The 15743-nt window shown below is 46.5% G+C and overlaps 2 protein-coding genes across 5 annotated transcripts in view; one reads left to right on the forward strand and one right to left on the reverse strand.

Moving 5' to 3' along the window:
* The window catches only part of LOC110573734 (zinc finger protein 787), a 182790-nt gene that overhangs the window by 95641 nt on the left and 71406 nt on the right, over nt 1-15743 (forward strand). The gene's annotated exons all lie outside the window — the stretch shown is intronic.
* On the reverse strand, nt 3993-8585 carry LOC110573673 (zinc finger and SCAN domain-containing protein 5B; the record flags this gene model as incomplete). Its single annotated transcript, XM_021682291.1, has 5 exons — nt 8202-8585; nt 6542-6748; nt 5466-5616; nt 4526-5226; nt 3993-4004 (listed from the first exon to the last, which is right to left on the reverse strand). Coding segments are annotated over exons 1-5 (1455 nt in total), but the record flags the coding sequence as incomplete, so codon positions are not given.

Below are 15743 nucleotides of genomic sequence, written 5' to 3' on the forward strand. Positions count from 1 at the left end.
TGGTTGGTAATTAGAAAAACATTTCCCTGTGAAGCCCTGGTGATTTTAACTGTTGGAAGAAGAGCCAGCCCGCTTCACCTGTTAGACGGTCTTTGCTGCCATCTACTGGGCATTGTCATAATAAGTATACAAATTGGCCCCCAAAATCAACAATCACAGTTTTACATTTTAAAACGTTCGCAATAAGAACCACCAAGATGTGCTTGGACACAGCCACCCTGCTCTGTGAAAATCCTGAACCAACCAGCAAAGGGACGCTGCAGCCCTGATTTTTCCCGATTCTTAGTCACTCCTCAGACCTTGGACCCCCTCAAGGAAGGTTTTTTTCCTTTAAGGTCAACGACACAAGAAAATCTCTCATCAAGAGATCTCACTTTGCTAACCTCCCAACATTTACAAATGTTTGCTTTGGTCCTTAGTGTCATAACCCCCACCCCCAGCCAGTTTGTGTCTCGCCAACACACCGACGGGTGGAGGCAAACCTACCGTGTCCACTGGTGGACATAGATTGCCACTGAGAAGTCCTTCTGGAATCTTCCTGTTGGTTCCAGGACTTACTTGGTGCCCAGGATTCTCTTGTGAGTTCTATGATCCCAGGGACGTGAAAGTGCCATGCCGCCATTCCTATTTGAGATCTTGCAAACTTTCGGAGGGAACTACGCTCTTCGGACAACATTTTTCTCCCATTCTCTTTTTTGCCCCTTTGACTCTCTTCCGTCCTGCTGATTTCTCATCTCGTATCCCCTCTTCACTATCCAGAAGGACCGTCTTTTATTTGGAGCACGGGGAAGTCTGGTAGTGCCCATGGCATTTCCAAGAAGTGTTGTGTATATTTCCTATTATCTAAAGCTATTGTCTAAGCTTGTCATGGTTTGAAATGTCAGCAGGACTTGAGAAAATGTTTTATTTCCACTCTGATACATGCTTCCCCTGAGGCAATGAGCACCTGCTTGACCGAGGATGGGAAGGAGGGGGGAAAGGATTCAGATTTCCATTTATACATCAATGTCTGAAAATTCCATCCCCCTATATTATGTACAATGTGATCCTATTTTTGTAAAAGAAAACGAGAGAGAGAGAGAATGATGAGTAGAGAAATGGATATAATAACAAACAGGCAGCAGCACCAAGAGCCACTAAGAGGATGGCAACATTGTGACATATTCGTATGCCATGAACAGAACATAAGGCAGTAATAAAAAATGGGTAAGCTACTGTCATACTTAAAAACGTGCATGTATTTTAGCAACAAAGTTGAATGAGAAAAAGGGATTCTAAAAAGACTAGCATCGGTATGTTATTCTGTTTAAAAAAAAAGCAAAACTAAACAATATATTCTTAGGCATGCACATGTCTTTAATAAAATTATTTTTTCAAGTAATGATGAGCTAGGATTTGTGATGGTGGTTTCCCCCAGGTGAAGAAGCTGAGAGACGGGTTCTCAGGGGAGGACCTACGTAGATGTGTGTTTTTGTCAATATTTCTTGGAGACAACAGGGGGTTCTTTTTTTTTTTTGATACCTTTTTTCTTTTTTTTCCAAAGTAAATCAACAAATAAGTATTAATTAAGGAAAAACATAACTGGACCAATTTATAATAGTTTCAATACAGCTCTGTGACTTGCATATAAAATTAAATTATTTAAAAGGAAAGAAATAGAGCACATTAACAGCCAATATCTCTGGATATTGGAAGTATGCTTTTTAAAAAATCGCAGTGAGACTTAGAGGATTGAAGATGGACTACCGACTGACCAGACCCAAATAGCTGTCGGGTCTGATGAGAGCTCTTTTAGTGACGGGCTGGAGAAAGTAAAAACGTGTGTCCACACACTTGTGCTCTCCGTTCTCCTGTCCCCCTCTAGATGCCGAAATACATTGGCTTTGTGCATTTTTAAATAGACTGGAAGAAGGATGCAGGAGATCTGCCTGTACGATTTTTGCATTTTCTTGTGAATCTATAGTTATTTCAGAAACAAAGCAAAACTCTACCCAGGTGATTTCCAGTCTAAGAACCAGGGATGCAGGGCAACTGTTAGAAAATCTTAGGATGTATTAGAATCTGCTTTAAATGGAGTGCAGGACTCCACCCCCAGGCTTCAGATTCAGTAGGTTTGGGCCTGATTGTTGTTTAATTTCTTTTTTTAAATTTTATTTTATTATGTTATATTAGCCACCATACAGTACATCGTTAGTTTTTGATGTGGTGATCCACGATCCATTGTTTTCGTATAACACCCGGTGCTCCATGCAGAACGTGCTGTGCCCTCCTCAACACCCATGGGTGTTATTTAATTCCTAACAAGGATCACGGTTGTGTGGATGCTGCGGGTGGAGGTCCACACCCAGAGGGTAGGAATGGTTGATCATGCTTGCCCCACTCACCCTCTTCCTAAATCCTAACCGTATCCTGGAGGCATGGAGATATCCACGGGGGCAGGGGAAGCGGTGTTCATCCTCCTTGTATCAGCCACGCATTAGGATCTCCCGATGCCCCGGCCACCCCCCAGACCAGCCAAATCCTCATCTCTGGATGTGGTCCCCACGGGCCGGTGGCTCTTTAACTCTCCAGGTGCCTCCAACACGCAGCCAGATTGGAAAATGGGGCTGCAAAGAAACGTCTGGTGAAGTTAATTGATGAGTTAATTCGGGTGAAGTTAACTGATTAAGATAAACAAGCAGGTTGTATCATGAAAACATTTTCTAGATCTGGTGAAGGAAGTCAGACTTAATCACCAAGATGGAGAACCACCTCCCACTCAGCCGCAAGACTGCTCAGAGCCTGGTCTGGATGAGAAGCGAGTCCACACGCACCACCGGGACCCTGCCCCAGGGAAGGACCTTAAACCTTCCTCCTTAAACAGGACTTTTGTGAAGGGGCTGCCCCTGTGGGAAGGGACAGACTCAGAGCTCTGAAGGTTACTGGACCCAACCTACGAACTACACCCGCTTTTCTCAAGATTTCCCAAGACCAAAAGCATCCCTATCACTGGGGATTTCTTTCTTTTTTTTTTTTTTTTTAAGATTTTATTTATTTGACAGAGAGAGACACAGTGAGAGAGGGAACACAAGCAGGGGGAGTGGGTAGAGGGAGAAGCAGGCCTCCCGTGGAGCAGGGAGCCCAATGCGGGGCTCGATCCCAGGACCCTGGGACCATGACCCGAACTGAAGGCAGACGCTTAACGACTGAGCCACCCAGGCGCCCCTCACTGGGAATTTCTTAAAAGTGCAGATTCTCAGGACATCAAAAACAAGGAAGATCTGAGAGACTCACTACCAAGGGGAGTCTAAGGAAGCATCAGGAAATGCAGCGTGGGATCCTGATGGGAGGCTGGGACCTGATATTACAGGAAAAGCAAGGAAATCAGTCAAGTATGGGCCTTTATCTGAAAGTACTACATCAGATGTGCCATCCTAACGCACAAGGTTAATAGAGGAAATGGTATGGGACATAGGGCAATCGTATGGACTTGAGAAAAATTACACGTTACCAAATTTAGCAAAATACTCAGGGTGCAGGTGACAAAGAGATTTGAACAGGCAGAGCACAAAGGATTTTTAGGGCAGAGAAACTACTCTGCATGAGACCATAACGGTGGGCGCACGTCATGCGTCTGTCTAAACCCAGGGAAGGTACAACACTGAGTGACCCCTGAACTCTGGGCTTTGGGGGACAACAACATCAGTGTAGGCTCATAATTTGTAGCAAATGTACCACTCTGGGCGGGGATGCTGATGGTAAGGGAGGATGTGTTTGAGTGGGGACGGGGGGTCTCTGGGAAATCTCTGTACTTTGTGCTCAGTTTTGTTGTGAAACTAAACCTGTTCTAAAAAATGTCTTTAAAAAAAGTTGGGGGCGCCTGGGTGGCTCAGTTGGTTAAGCGTCTGCCTTCGGCTCAGGTCATGATCCCAGGGTCCTGGGATCGAGTCACCCATCGGGCTCTCTGCTCAGCGGGAAGCCTGCTTTTCCCTCTGCATGCTGTTCCCCCTGCTTGTGCTTTCTCTCTCTGATAAATTTAAAAAACAAAAAATCTTAAAAAAAAAAAAAAGTTGCTCAGTGATTATTTGATAAATGATTCAGAATGCGTTTATACTTACAACGTGTTCATCTGAAATTCAAATATCACGGGGTATCTCCTATTTAATCTGGCCGCCTTACTTGGATCATCCTATTTTACAAGGAAATAAAGGACAACAGGATAACAATCCGCAGCCACAATTTTATAAGGAAATATTGAAAACAAGACTTGCCTTTATTGCAACAGTAGCAACATAAACGAAAAACCTTACAAGGAAACAATGGGACATAATTAAACAGAAAATGAAAACCAACAGGGAAGATGTCATCATTCCAAGATCCTCATAATTAACGTTTATGGAACATCTGTTGTGTTCCAGAAACCTTGTAAGTGCTCAAGACGTCCCATGTCATTTTTACAAAAATCGGTGACAAGTCACCATTAACTTCCTTCCTGGGGCTGATGGGACTCGGACCTGATCATGGACTCATCAGGAAGTCACTTTGCATGTGTTTTTTGGTGGCGTTTAAAAGTTCCCAGCTGACGAAAGGCGCAGTTACACTCGTGACATGTGTAGGGTTTTAATCCCGAGTGGGTGCGTCGGTGGACGTTGAGGTTCCCTTTGTGGCTAAAAGTTTTCCCGCAGTCTTCACACGGGTAAGGCTTCTCCTTTGTGTGGACCCTCCAGTGACTCCGCAGGGTAGAGTCGTGGGTGAATGTCTTGTGGCAGAGGTCACAGGAGTATGGCTTCTCGCCTGTGTGGATCCGCTGGTGGACTCGGAGGTCTGAAGGCTGCATGAAACCCCCAGAACAGGTATCGCATTTGAAAGGCCTCTCTCCCGTGTGTGTCCTCCAGTGAATGTAAAACTGGGACTTATAACGAAATCCTTTCTTACATATGCTGCATAGGGCTGGTGTCTGTCCTGTGGTTTTTTTCCCAACAGGATGGACCGAATGGGACACAGGTTGAGCTGAGAATTCTCCTTTGGCCAAATATGGGGTCCCCTCCTGGGGCACTTCTTTGGAAATGGAGGTGTTGTCCAGTTTTCTTCCTTTGGGATTTCTTGGACTCTTCTGAGAATCTCTTCTGTTCCCACTCCAAGTGGAAATTTGTCTCTCTGAAACGTGGGTGGGAGGTGTGTCGGCATCCACATTCATAATACCGGTTCCTTCTTGGAGATTCTTCCCACTGTCTGCCCTCGTAGAATCTGTTGAACGAAGGTTAACACACAACACTTAATAAAGAGCATTTTCAATGATACCAACCTCGTTTGAACCAAACACTGCTGTGGGCTGAGAACTTCCCATCAACCAACAAACCTGGGATGGGGTTGTACGTAGGACACTGTGGACAGTCAGTGATAGAGAAGACTTGACATTTCAGAGCTCCCTCCCCAGCATAGGAAGAAGTCACTAACTCCTCTGAATTTCCAGTTTCCATGCTCACCAGGACCCTGCAGAAGCTGAGGCTCTTGGGATGTCTGTATTGTTGTCTCCTCCAGATCTTCCATCAGATTCTTCTTCAAGTTCTCCTTGGGTCTCAGACCCTCCCATATACCTTTCCCAGGAATGGTCTCTGGCAGGAGAACGTTCTGTCCCTGACAATGGGCAACCAAGTGTAGTTACCAACATGTCTAACTTCGGGTGTGGGAAGCTCTTGTCTCCTCTTTCCCCATCCTGCCCACCTCCCTAATCTGAGACACCAACTTTCTCAATAATACAGTGTGTGGATGTGTCCAGGCTTCCTCTGGGCCACTCATCACTCCCTGTCGATAACCAGTACCCACCACGCCTTTAAATCATGTCCACACATCGCAGCCTTTACGCTTAATTCTCTGAGCACTCCACCTCAGGTCATCCGGCTTCCCCTGCCTTACTCGGGAAGCAAGGTGGCTCTAGGTCCAGGTGTCCCTACTCAGCACTACTGATATTTTGGTTGGATGATTCCCTGTTGTGAGGCTGTCCTGTGCATTGTGGGACGATCGATTATAGCAGCATCCCTGGTTTCTACCCACTAATGTCAATCCCATCCTCCAACCCCACCTCCATTCTGACAACGGAAAAAGGTCTCCGGACATTTGCAAATGTCTTCCAGAGGCAAAACAACTCCAGGTGAGAACCACTCCCTTAACGTAAAGTATTGACTATAGTCATTTCCAAAACGTGTCCTTTGTCCGATTGTCATTTCATGGGATGCCTGAGGAAATCGGCTATGGAAAAATCAGCCTTCGGTTCCTTACCCTGTGGCAAACTAACCTAGCACCATTTCATTGAGACTATTTCTTTCTTCCTACCCCTAACCCTAAAAGAGCTTCAATGGCAGACGGGCAAAGGCTGAGGAGTCTTCATTCTCCAGAGGCTCAGAGATGTCTATGGGCTTGATGCAATCATGGGCATTCCTAGGGTCAATGGGTCCAGTTCTGTGCTCTGCCACTATCCCAATTATTCCCCAGCTACCCCCACCGCTTCTTCCCGTCCCTTCTGCCACCACTCCCTAGAGATCGGGGAGGGTGTCACACTCACCTGCCCTGTTGACGGTTCCTTGACTCCTGGCAGATTCTGCAGCTCTCTGCTGACCTTCTGGCTGTCCTCTGGACGTGTCTCGCTCACAGAGGATTGGGGCTTCTTGGACAAGTCCGTCACGAGGTCCATGCCACTGCCCTCAGCTTCGGCCATCTGAACACCTGAACTTTGCACAAGAAATTCCTGTCCTTGTAAGGTGACTATGGTCTGGGGGGGGGCAAGAATCAACCAAGATCAGACTCACTGAGAACCGGAACGTAGCTCTGACTGTATGAAGCTACCATACACTCACACATTGTTGGGATTACTTGTTTAAAATGGCAACCTCCCAAGGTGTGACAACCAAAACTGTCTCCAAACAGTGTCAAATGCACCCTAGGGGGTGAAGGTGGACTTACCCCATCCCCTTGTGTTGGACAACCACTGGCCTAGCCACAATATCTAATCAACTTCAACACCACCCCATTTGCCCCCCACCGCCTCAGCTAATACTCAGCCCTCAAACCATCATCCTAAAGCATGCCTTGTCCACTCCCGACCTCGAGCACATGAGGTGTGTTGCGGTGAGAAATCCAACACCGCGCCCAAGTGAGATTTCACACGCTTGGCTTCCATCTCATTCAGCCGGTCTTAAGAATTCCTTTATCTATCATCCCAGATTAACATCTTAGAGTTGCCATGGCTATTTTCCCACAATGTTGTCGGAGCTCCTAATTCCCATTCTCGGCTCACCCCTGGAGAATTTCATCGCCTACCGGAGTGATCAGGGAAGGGAGGATTGCCATGTTGGACCCAGTTCCCTCCTGCCCACTTACAAAATTACCTACAGAGGAGCCCGTCTCCCCATGACTGGTGCTATACACCAGGTCCCATCCCCTCCTAGATCCTTCAGACCCTTGCTTTTTCTACAAAGCATACGGGCGCCCTCCAGCCACCACGATGGAAAATGTTCCAACGTAAGGTCTTACCTGGTCTGGGGAGTCTTACCTGCGAGCCATTTTGACCGCTCTCGGAGGGACATTGGGCAAGCACCAGAGATTTCGTTTTGTTTTTGACTTTCTCAACCGGGGGAGGTTGCCATCGACATCAAGGATGCCGCTAGACACTACGATGCCCAGGGAAGCCCCCGAGGATGATCCATCCCAGTATCCCTAGTGGATCTGAGACCCCCATCGAGTTGAGAGCCTACTATCCCACCCTCTTCCTTTCCTCAGCATCATCCCAGGACTCTAGTTACCATGACAACGTAGCGCCCCTCTCTGTAAATTGTAGCCACTTTACTCAGGTAGGACCACTTTTAAGAGGGTCTCTGGAGATGTCAAGAATTGTAAATGTAATGGACTGGACTGGTTACAGGCTCCTTTCTCCTGGAGCCTCTGGAATGTCCCTTACACAACTGTCTTCCACGAGAGGTTGCGTAGGGTGAATGATGGCAAAGTGCATAGACTCCTGAAACCCACCAGAGGCTAGTAACCTCCCATCTCCTCCCTGTCGTGACAGCCAGAAATGTCTCTCGACATTGCCGAGTGTCTCCTGAGGGGCACACTGTCTCCCACACTGACCCAGAAGAAAGCCCCCATGTCCTTTCTAGTCCAAGGGCACCGTGCAGCCCCCACACCAGCTCCCCCTTCCCTGTTCCCGTCAGGAGGGCCCTGCTCACCCATTTCTTGGGGGTCTGGTTGCTTCTCAGCAGGTCCCGCAAGTCTTTGCAGCTCTGCACACCACTTTCCTTGACTAAGACCTGAAGCTCCTGAGGCATGGAGATCATGAACTGCTCCATCACCAGCGTGTCCAGGATCTGCTCCTTGGTGTGAAGGTCCGGCCTTAGCCACAGGTAGCAGAGCTCACAGAGCCTCCCCAGGTCGTCGAGGGGGTCCGACTTCTCGGAGCTCGTAAACGCCCTGAAGCTCAGGTGCCAAGTCTCACAGTTGCCGTCTTGCCTCCCAGTGAGGGCTCCTGGCGATGGTACAGACTGCAGCAGCTCTGACCTGGGGCTGCCTTGGGGTTTCTCCTGACCCCCTGAAAATGTCTGGTCTGTAGCCATATTGACCGGAGAATTTTCCGGTATGACTCTGCAAACTCTCTAGAAGCTGGTGCCTAATTAAGACCTACCTAAAGGGATTTACTCTGGTTTTCCTCAGCAACGGACCTGCTGTTTGTTCAGAAGTCTGGGGGGAAAAAAGAATGAACCACATTAGTTTAACTTCTTACCCCCCCCCTCCCCTCCAAACCCTTCACCCCAACACTAGACACCGTCCCCAACTGGTCCTGTATTAGATACCGTAGAAAGTAACCCCCACTATTATTTTTCCAATGTCCACCTTTATAGTATAAAAGGTGGTTTCAAAGGTCTGAATGGCCCCCTAGATTCTGAGCTTTAAATGTACAGAGATGGGCTCAGTTTTCTCATCTGTATGTTGGGACAATATCATTCTTTGCAGAATACAGAAAAATATTTATAACCTGAGAATTTCATGTGGTGTAGTAACACTGGAAATATTAATCTAAGATTGTCCCCCAACACATTTCCTTGTTGATCCCAGGATATTGCTTTGTTCCAGGAAAGGGAGGACTCAAAAGAGTCCTAACAGGATTAACAGATACTTTGTTACTGTGGTAAGATGCACGTAGCACATTTTTAACTCTTTTAAAATGCACAACTTTGCGGCACTAGTCACATCTGCAGTGATATGCAACCATTCACCGCTGTCTAGTTCCAGAATTTATTCATCCCCCCAAAGGAAACCCTGTCCCCCGGAGCAGGCGCTGCCCCCTTCCCCACCCCCACCCCCAGGCAATCCGTTAATCTGCTCTCGGTCTCTATGGGTTAAATACTTAATCTCATCCCAGAAAACGGATTTAAAATCCAATGCTCTTTGAAATTTTCAAAAAGCAAGATTTTGAGAGAGAAGAGCTTTTAGGAGGTTCTCAACCTAGCTTCCAAAGGCAAGAACCACCTTGATAATCTGCAGATATCCATTTTATTCCAAGAACAACAGCTACGTGGGGCGTCTGGGTGGCTCAGTCGGTTGGGCGTCTGCCTTCAGCTTAGGTAATGATTCCAGGGTCCTGGGATTGAGCCCTGCTCAGCGGGAGCCTGCTTATCCCCTCTCCCTCTGCCCCTCCCCCCTGCTTGGCAAGTGTGCTCTCTCCCAAATAAAAATCTAAAAAAAAAAAAAAAAGAACAGCTACAGAAAGAATGCAACCCACACTTTCCTTCTAGTGAGAGGTCAGGGGTCAACCTGAGGAAGGGATGAAGACTGGGGGTACTCAGCAGGCCCCTGAGAGCCACGTGGCACCCAGGTAGAGAAAGGGGCTTTAGGGCGCCTGGGTGGCTCAGTTGGTTAAGCGACTGCCTTCGGCTCAGGTCATGATCCTGGAGTCCCGGGATCGAGTCCCACATCGAGCTCCCTGCTTGGCAGGGAGTCTGCTTCTCCCTCTGACCCTCCTCCCTCTCATGCTCTCTGTCTCAAATAAATAAAATCTTAAAAAAAAAAAAAAGAGAAAGGGGCTTTAATCCTGGCTGGGCTAGTAGGTTAATAAAAGGTCCTTATTTAAAGGTTTGGTTTTTACCCTGTGGAGAACAAAAACCCGGTGATGTGTTTTTAAGCAACAGTATGGCAAGTTTAGAAATCTCAGGAGAACCACGTGCCACACGGAATTCAAAGCTAATACATTTGCCTAAAATCCCTAATAGTCAACTTTTGTTGACTAAACACATTCAGCCCAGTGTTGTTTTAATCCCATGTTTTAGCTTCATTTAGCTGTTAGGTAAGTCAGTCAGCTCTTGGGAGACCATAATCCTTCTCCATAACTTGGGGACGATAAAACCTACCTCTTACATTGTCTGAAGATAAAATAAGAGGATGCCGAGCACATGCCCAGCATATCTTTACCCAATGGTAAAAAATGGAGTGGCCAACATTTAGAACTGTAATTCTCAACCAAGGGTGATTTGCCCTGCTCCCCTTGGCACCTCGGGACCCTGGGCAACATCTGGAGACATTTTTGGATGTCATAACCTGGGCATGGGGGAGGCAGATGGGGGGATACCCCTAAATAGCCTACAGTGCACAGGACAGACCCCCAACTCCCCTCCCCACACAAAACAACAAAAAAATCATCTGGCCAAAAATATCATCTGAGGTTGAGAAACCCTGGTTCAAAGTATAAACCGCACATACCACGAATCAAATCATACCATAATGATTCAAAGTTAATAATGGGGTATAGGAAGATCCTTTGCTTTCGCAAGACCTTGGAGCTAATGCATAGTGAATACAGACCCAAATCCTCCTGGTACCAACCTCCGTCCGTCCATCCCAGGTCCCAAGCACCCTTAGACGTCCCCACCCATAACTTACCTCGTTCGCGTCTTCAGGTCTTCCTGCCTCCAGCCTCCTCGCATCGGAGACTCGCTCTCCAACAGCCTTGAGCTGAAATATACAGCTCTGTTTATATACAGCCAGAGAAACCCCAGACTTCCTGTTACCTCATCAGCCCAAAGATTAGTTTAAGGCCATGGAATGAACCACTGAAGATTGCCGCGTGGGATTACAATTCCCACTGAAACTCCATCAAGAGAAAAAAAAAAAAAGGAATTTATTAAATAAGTTTACTTGGAAACAATATTGTTTTTCCTGGTCTACTGAATTATTTATCATATGCCCGAAGCATTCAAAGGAGTCAGGGAACGTAGAGCTGCAAGTTTTAAGCACTTTGGGTCAAGATTTTATTTAAAATGAGCTGACAAGGCAAAGTGTGAGAGGTAGGTATTTAGAAAACTAGAGGTTGCATGTGACTAGAGAAAAGTACAACATCATACCCATTTTGCAGGCTGAGCTTTTCCTAAATGCCAAAGGCAGCGCTAACTCATCAAGTCAAGAACGTGTGAAGAGATGGGAGGCTGGTATCAAACCAGTGATTTAATCTAGTTCAGGGGGTGCCTGGGTGGTTCAGTCCATGGGTCATGTGACTCCTGATATCAGGGTTGTGAGTTCGAGCCCTGTACTGGGTATAGAGATTACTTACAAATAAAAAATAAAACCTTCTAAAAAAATAATCTAGCTCAAGCAAAGCTCTAACATATTAATTCCAAGGTATTGAAAAATGAAAAGTAATTATTGATACATAAAGAATATTTGTGATTTTTTAAAACTTATTTTTACTATTTTTCAGTATCTTGGGATTAATACCTTAAAGCTTTGCTCAAACTAGTTTAAATCACTGATTTGATATGTCAACTTACCCTTTTACAAAAACAATGGAAAGCAGACGAAAGCACGTAGACACGGCTCTGTATTCCTTTTCTCCCTGGGTGGGGAAGGTGGTTTTGAGATACATGAGGCTTCTCTGTGGACCTTCTTGTCCCCCTGAATTAGATCTCATAAATTCTGAAAAGCTATAATGGTGGGTCTGCATGTTACCGCATGAATTTTAATCAGGGATTGGGCGTGACTGGGTTACAATTTTGGAAGCTCTCTGTGTCCATCAAATCATAGCAAGTCCATTCAGATAGTGAACTTTTTTGTGTTAACATTTCAGATGAATTGGAAGGCTCCTGGCTTTGGATGATTCTGGGGGCCCAAGAGAGTCTCTAAACCCTGCAAACCTCAGACTCCTTGGGAGCAGAATGGTGGCTTTCTGGCCACATAAACTCTGCCCTTTCATCCTGAGTCCAGTACATGGGGGACCCGCCACCAAATCGGATTCAGAATCTGACCACTCATCCCCTCTCTGCTGCCTCTTCTAATCTCTCTGGGACCTGGACCTTTGCTGCTGCTTCCAGAATGGTCCCTTCTGCCCTCCTGCCCCCGAGGGCAGCGTTCCCCGTGGCCCCAGATTCTGTGACGAGAACCCAGCCATACATTTCACTGCCCTCCTTCAGAACCGACCCATGGTTTGCAGAGCACTTGGAGGAGAAGCCTTGTCCTTTCTCTGCACCCAGAGGCCTTCAGCATCTCACCTGCACGCTCCCCCTTTCTCAGCCCCCTCCTCAGCCTCCTCCTCAGCTGCCTGAGCAAGCCTGGCGTGCTTCTGCTCTGGGACTTTGTCCACGGGGTCTTGCTCCGTGGACTGGAATGTGCTCTGCCCACGGGATGCCAGGAGCACCCCTCGGCTGTGACACCCAGAAATGTCCACACATGGTGCCCAATTGTCCCCTGGACTTGCCCTAGTAGAGAACCTTCATGAACCTGGTCTATTTTATTTTATTTTATTTTCACGTAGGCTCCACGCCCAGCACGGAGCCCAATGCAGGGGCCTAACCTCACAACCCTGAGATCGAGACCTGAGCTGAGATCAGAGAGTCAGACTCCTAACCGACTGAGCCACCCAGGCATCCAGAGCCTGGTTTATTCTTTTTTTTTTTTTTTTTTAAGATTTTATTTATTTATTTGAGAGAGAAAGAATGAGGTACAGAGAGAGCATGAGAGGGGGAGGGTCAGAGGGAGAAGCAGACTCCCCGCTGAGCAGGGAGCCCGATGCGGGACTCGATCCCGGGACTCCAGGATCATGACCTGAGCTGAAGGCAGTCGCTTAACCAACTGAGCCACCCAGGCACCCGAGCCTGGTTTATTCTTATTCTTATTATTTACCACCATCATACATATTGTGCATTTATTTGCTTATATTTCCTTATTGCTGGTGTTCCCCAGTATTCACTGCAAGCTTCATAAGATCTGGTGCCCTGTTCCATTTACTGAGTCAGCATTGAGGCTGATGCTTGGGACCTAGAACAGCGTTTGCCCAGTAGATGCTCCATATATAAATACTGATAAATAGATTGGATAGATGACAGATAGATATATAGGTAGATACATACATACACACACACAGAGGTGACACATCCAAGGTTCTGGACTATTTCTTAAGATCTTCTAATTTTTTCTGCGACTATAAATGACCTCATATAACTGGTACGGAGGTACTTTTCTTTCGCGCCCCCCATTGAGACGAATATTTGCCTGGATAGAAAATTACAGATTTACATTGTTTTCCTTCAACTCCTGAAAAGTATTTGCTGCATTGTCATCTGCACCCAGTGTTGCCACCAGAAAGCCATATAAGCCTTCCTGCGGAAATGATTTGGATTTTTCTTTCTTTTAGGCATTTTTGAAATTCATTCGTTTGTGACCACATGTAGATTTTTCCTGTTCAGCCTAAGGAACACTATGGATCTGAGAGCTCTTTCATCTTTAAACGTATGAAATTTATCTTTATGATTTCTTACAAATATTTCCTCCTCTCCCTTCTCGTGTTCCCCTTGAGTAGGGCCTGGATTCTTCATGCTTTCTCACTTCTGGAAGAGTCTCCAATGTTTTGTTCCTCTTCTCTAATTTCTCTTGTTGTGTCTGTTCTGCCATATTTCCCACCCGCGGTGTTCCTTCAGCTATTGTATATTTTTCTTAATTAATATTCATTGCATTTAAAAATTTTTTAAATTCTTACTTCGTGTTGCTGATTTATGTTTATGTTTATTTATATTTCTTGGACAACAGTTGCAATACCCCCATTTCTGAAAGTAGCTGTAACCCAGCTTTTATATTCTTTGTTGATTTTTTTATAAAGATTTTTATTTATTTACTTGACAGAGAGATAGTGAGAGAGGGAACACAAGTCGGGGGAGGGGCAGAGGGAGAAGCAGGCTTCCCGCTGAGCAGGGAACCCGATGTGGGGCTCGATCCCAGGACCCTGAGATCATGACCTGAGCTGAAGGCAGATGCTTAATGACTGAGCCACCCAGGCGCCCCTCTTTGTTGATTTTTTTTTAATTAGCTGTGTCCTTATTTGGCCCCATGAGTTAGTATCCTTTAGGATAGGATAATTTTGCCCCACGTGAACATTCAACAATGTCTAGAGACGTGTTTGGTTGTCACAACTGGGGAGAGGGTGCTCCTGCCATCTTGACGCAGAGACCAGGATGCTGCTCAACATCCTATCATGCACAGGATGGCCCCACATAAAAATGATCCCAACCGAAATGTCCAGAGTGCCGAGGTTGAGAAACCCCAGAAGAGGGGTACTGACTCTAGCTGATAAACCTGGCAAAATCCAGTAAGCCAGACACTGACCTGTTCCAGCTCCAATACCCTCAGTGACAGGTTAATTCACAGTTCACATGCCTTTGGTGTAATCCTACCAAGTAAAACCTCAGATCGGGGCCTCAGTGGAAGGAAGCACTCGATACACCTGAGGTTCTCAGCCAGCGTTCACCAGGAACACAGCCAACAAGACCACCCATGGCTTTGCCCCACCCTCCGATCATTTGGTCTGATTTTCTCCGTTTAGGGTGGGGCTTCGACAGGATTTTTTTTTTTTTTTAAGCACCCAGGAGATAGGGAATATTATTCAGCCTTAAAAGGAAGAGAATCCTACCACACCCCACAACAGGGATGAAGCTTGAGGACATTATGATAAGTGAGACAATCCAGACACAAAAAGACAGATGCTGTGATTGAAGACATTAAGCAGGACTGCGGTGCCAAGGAGCTGGGCCGGGTTCCTGGAGAGTGGTCCTTCAACGCGGGCAGACTTTCGGTTTTGCAAGACGCAAAGGGCTCTGTGGATGGTGGTGACAGTTGCACAGTGTGAAGGTCCTTTATGCCACTGAACTGGACACCTAAACGTGGTTTAGATGGTGAATTTCAGGGGCAGCTGGGTGTCTCAGTCCGTTAAGCATCGGACTCTTGGTTTCATCTCAGGTCCTGATCTCAGGGTCCTGGGATTGAGCCTCACATCGGGCTCCGCACTCAGCAGGAACCTGCTCCTCCCTCGGACCCTCCCTCTGCTGACGCTCTCTCTCTAAAATAAATAAAATAAGTCTTAAAAAAAAAGATGGTAAATTTCATGTTACATGTATTTGCCACAATTAAAGTTTTTTTAATTAATTTTTTAAGACTTTATTTTTAAGTAATCTCTATGTCCACTGTGAGGCTCAAACTCACAACCCCGAGGTCAAGAGTCACATGCTTCACCGACTGAGCCAGCCAGGTGCCCCTTAATTAAATATTTTTAAGACACCAGTTTGGGAAACTTGATTAAGGAGGGACCAGGGCCCTCCCCTTACTCATTTGTGTCCCTCACCTGATCTCTGGGCCCAGGCAACTGTCTCTGTTCATTAGGACTCAGTCATTGTCAGCAGGACACATGGAGGGCAATTTGCACCTGGCAGGAAATCCCTCTCCCTTTCCAAAGACCCACT

This window comes from Neomonachus schauinslandi, chromosome 16 (genome assembly GCF_002201575.2).
Source record: "Neomonachus schauinslandi chromosome 16, ASM220157v2, whole genome shotgun sequence".
NCBI classification, from domain to species: Eukaryota; Metazoa; Chordata; class Mammalia; order Carnivora; family Phocidae; genus Neomonachus; species Neomonachus schauinslandi.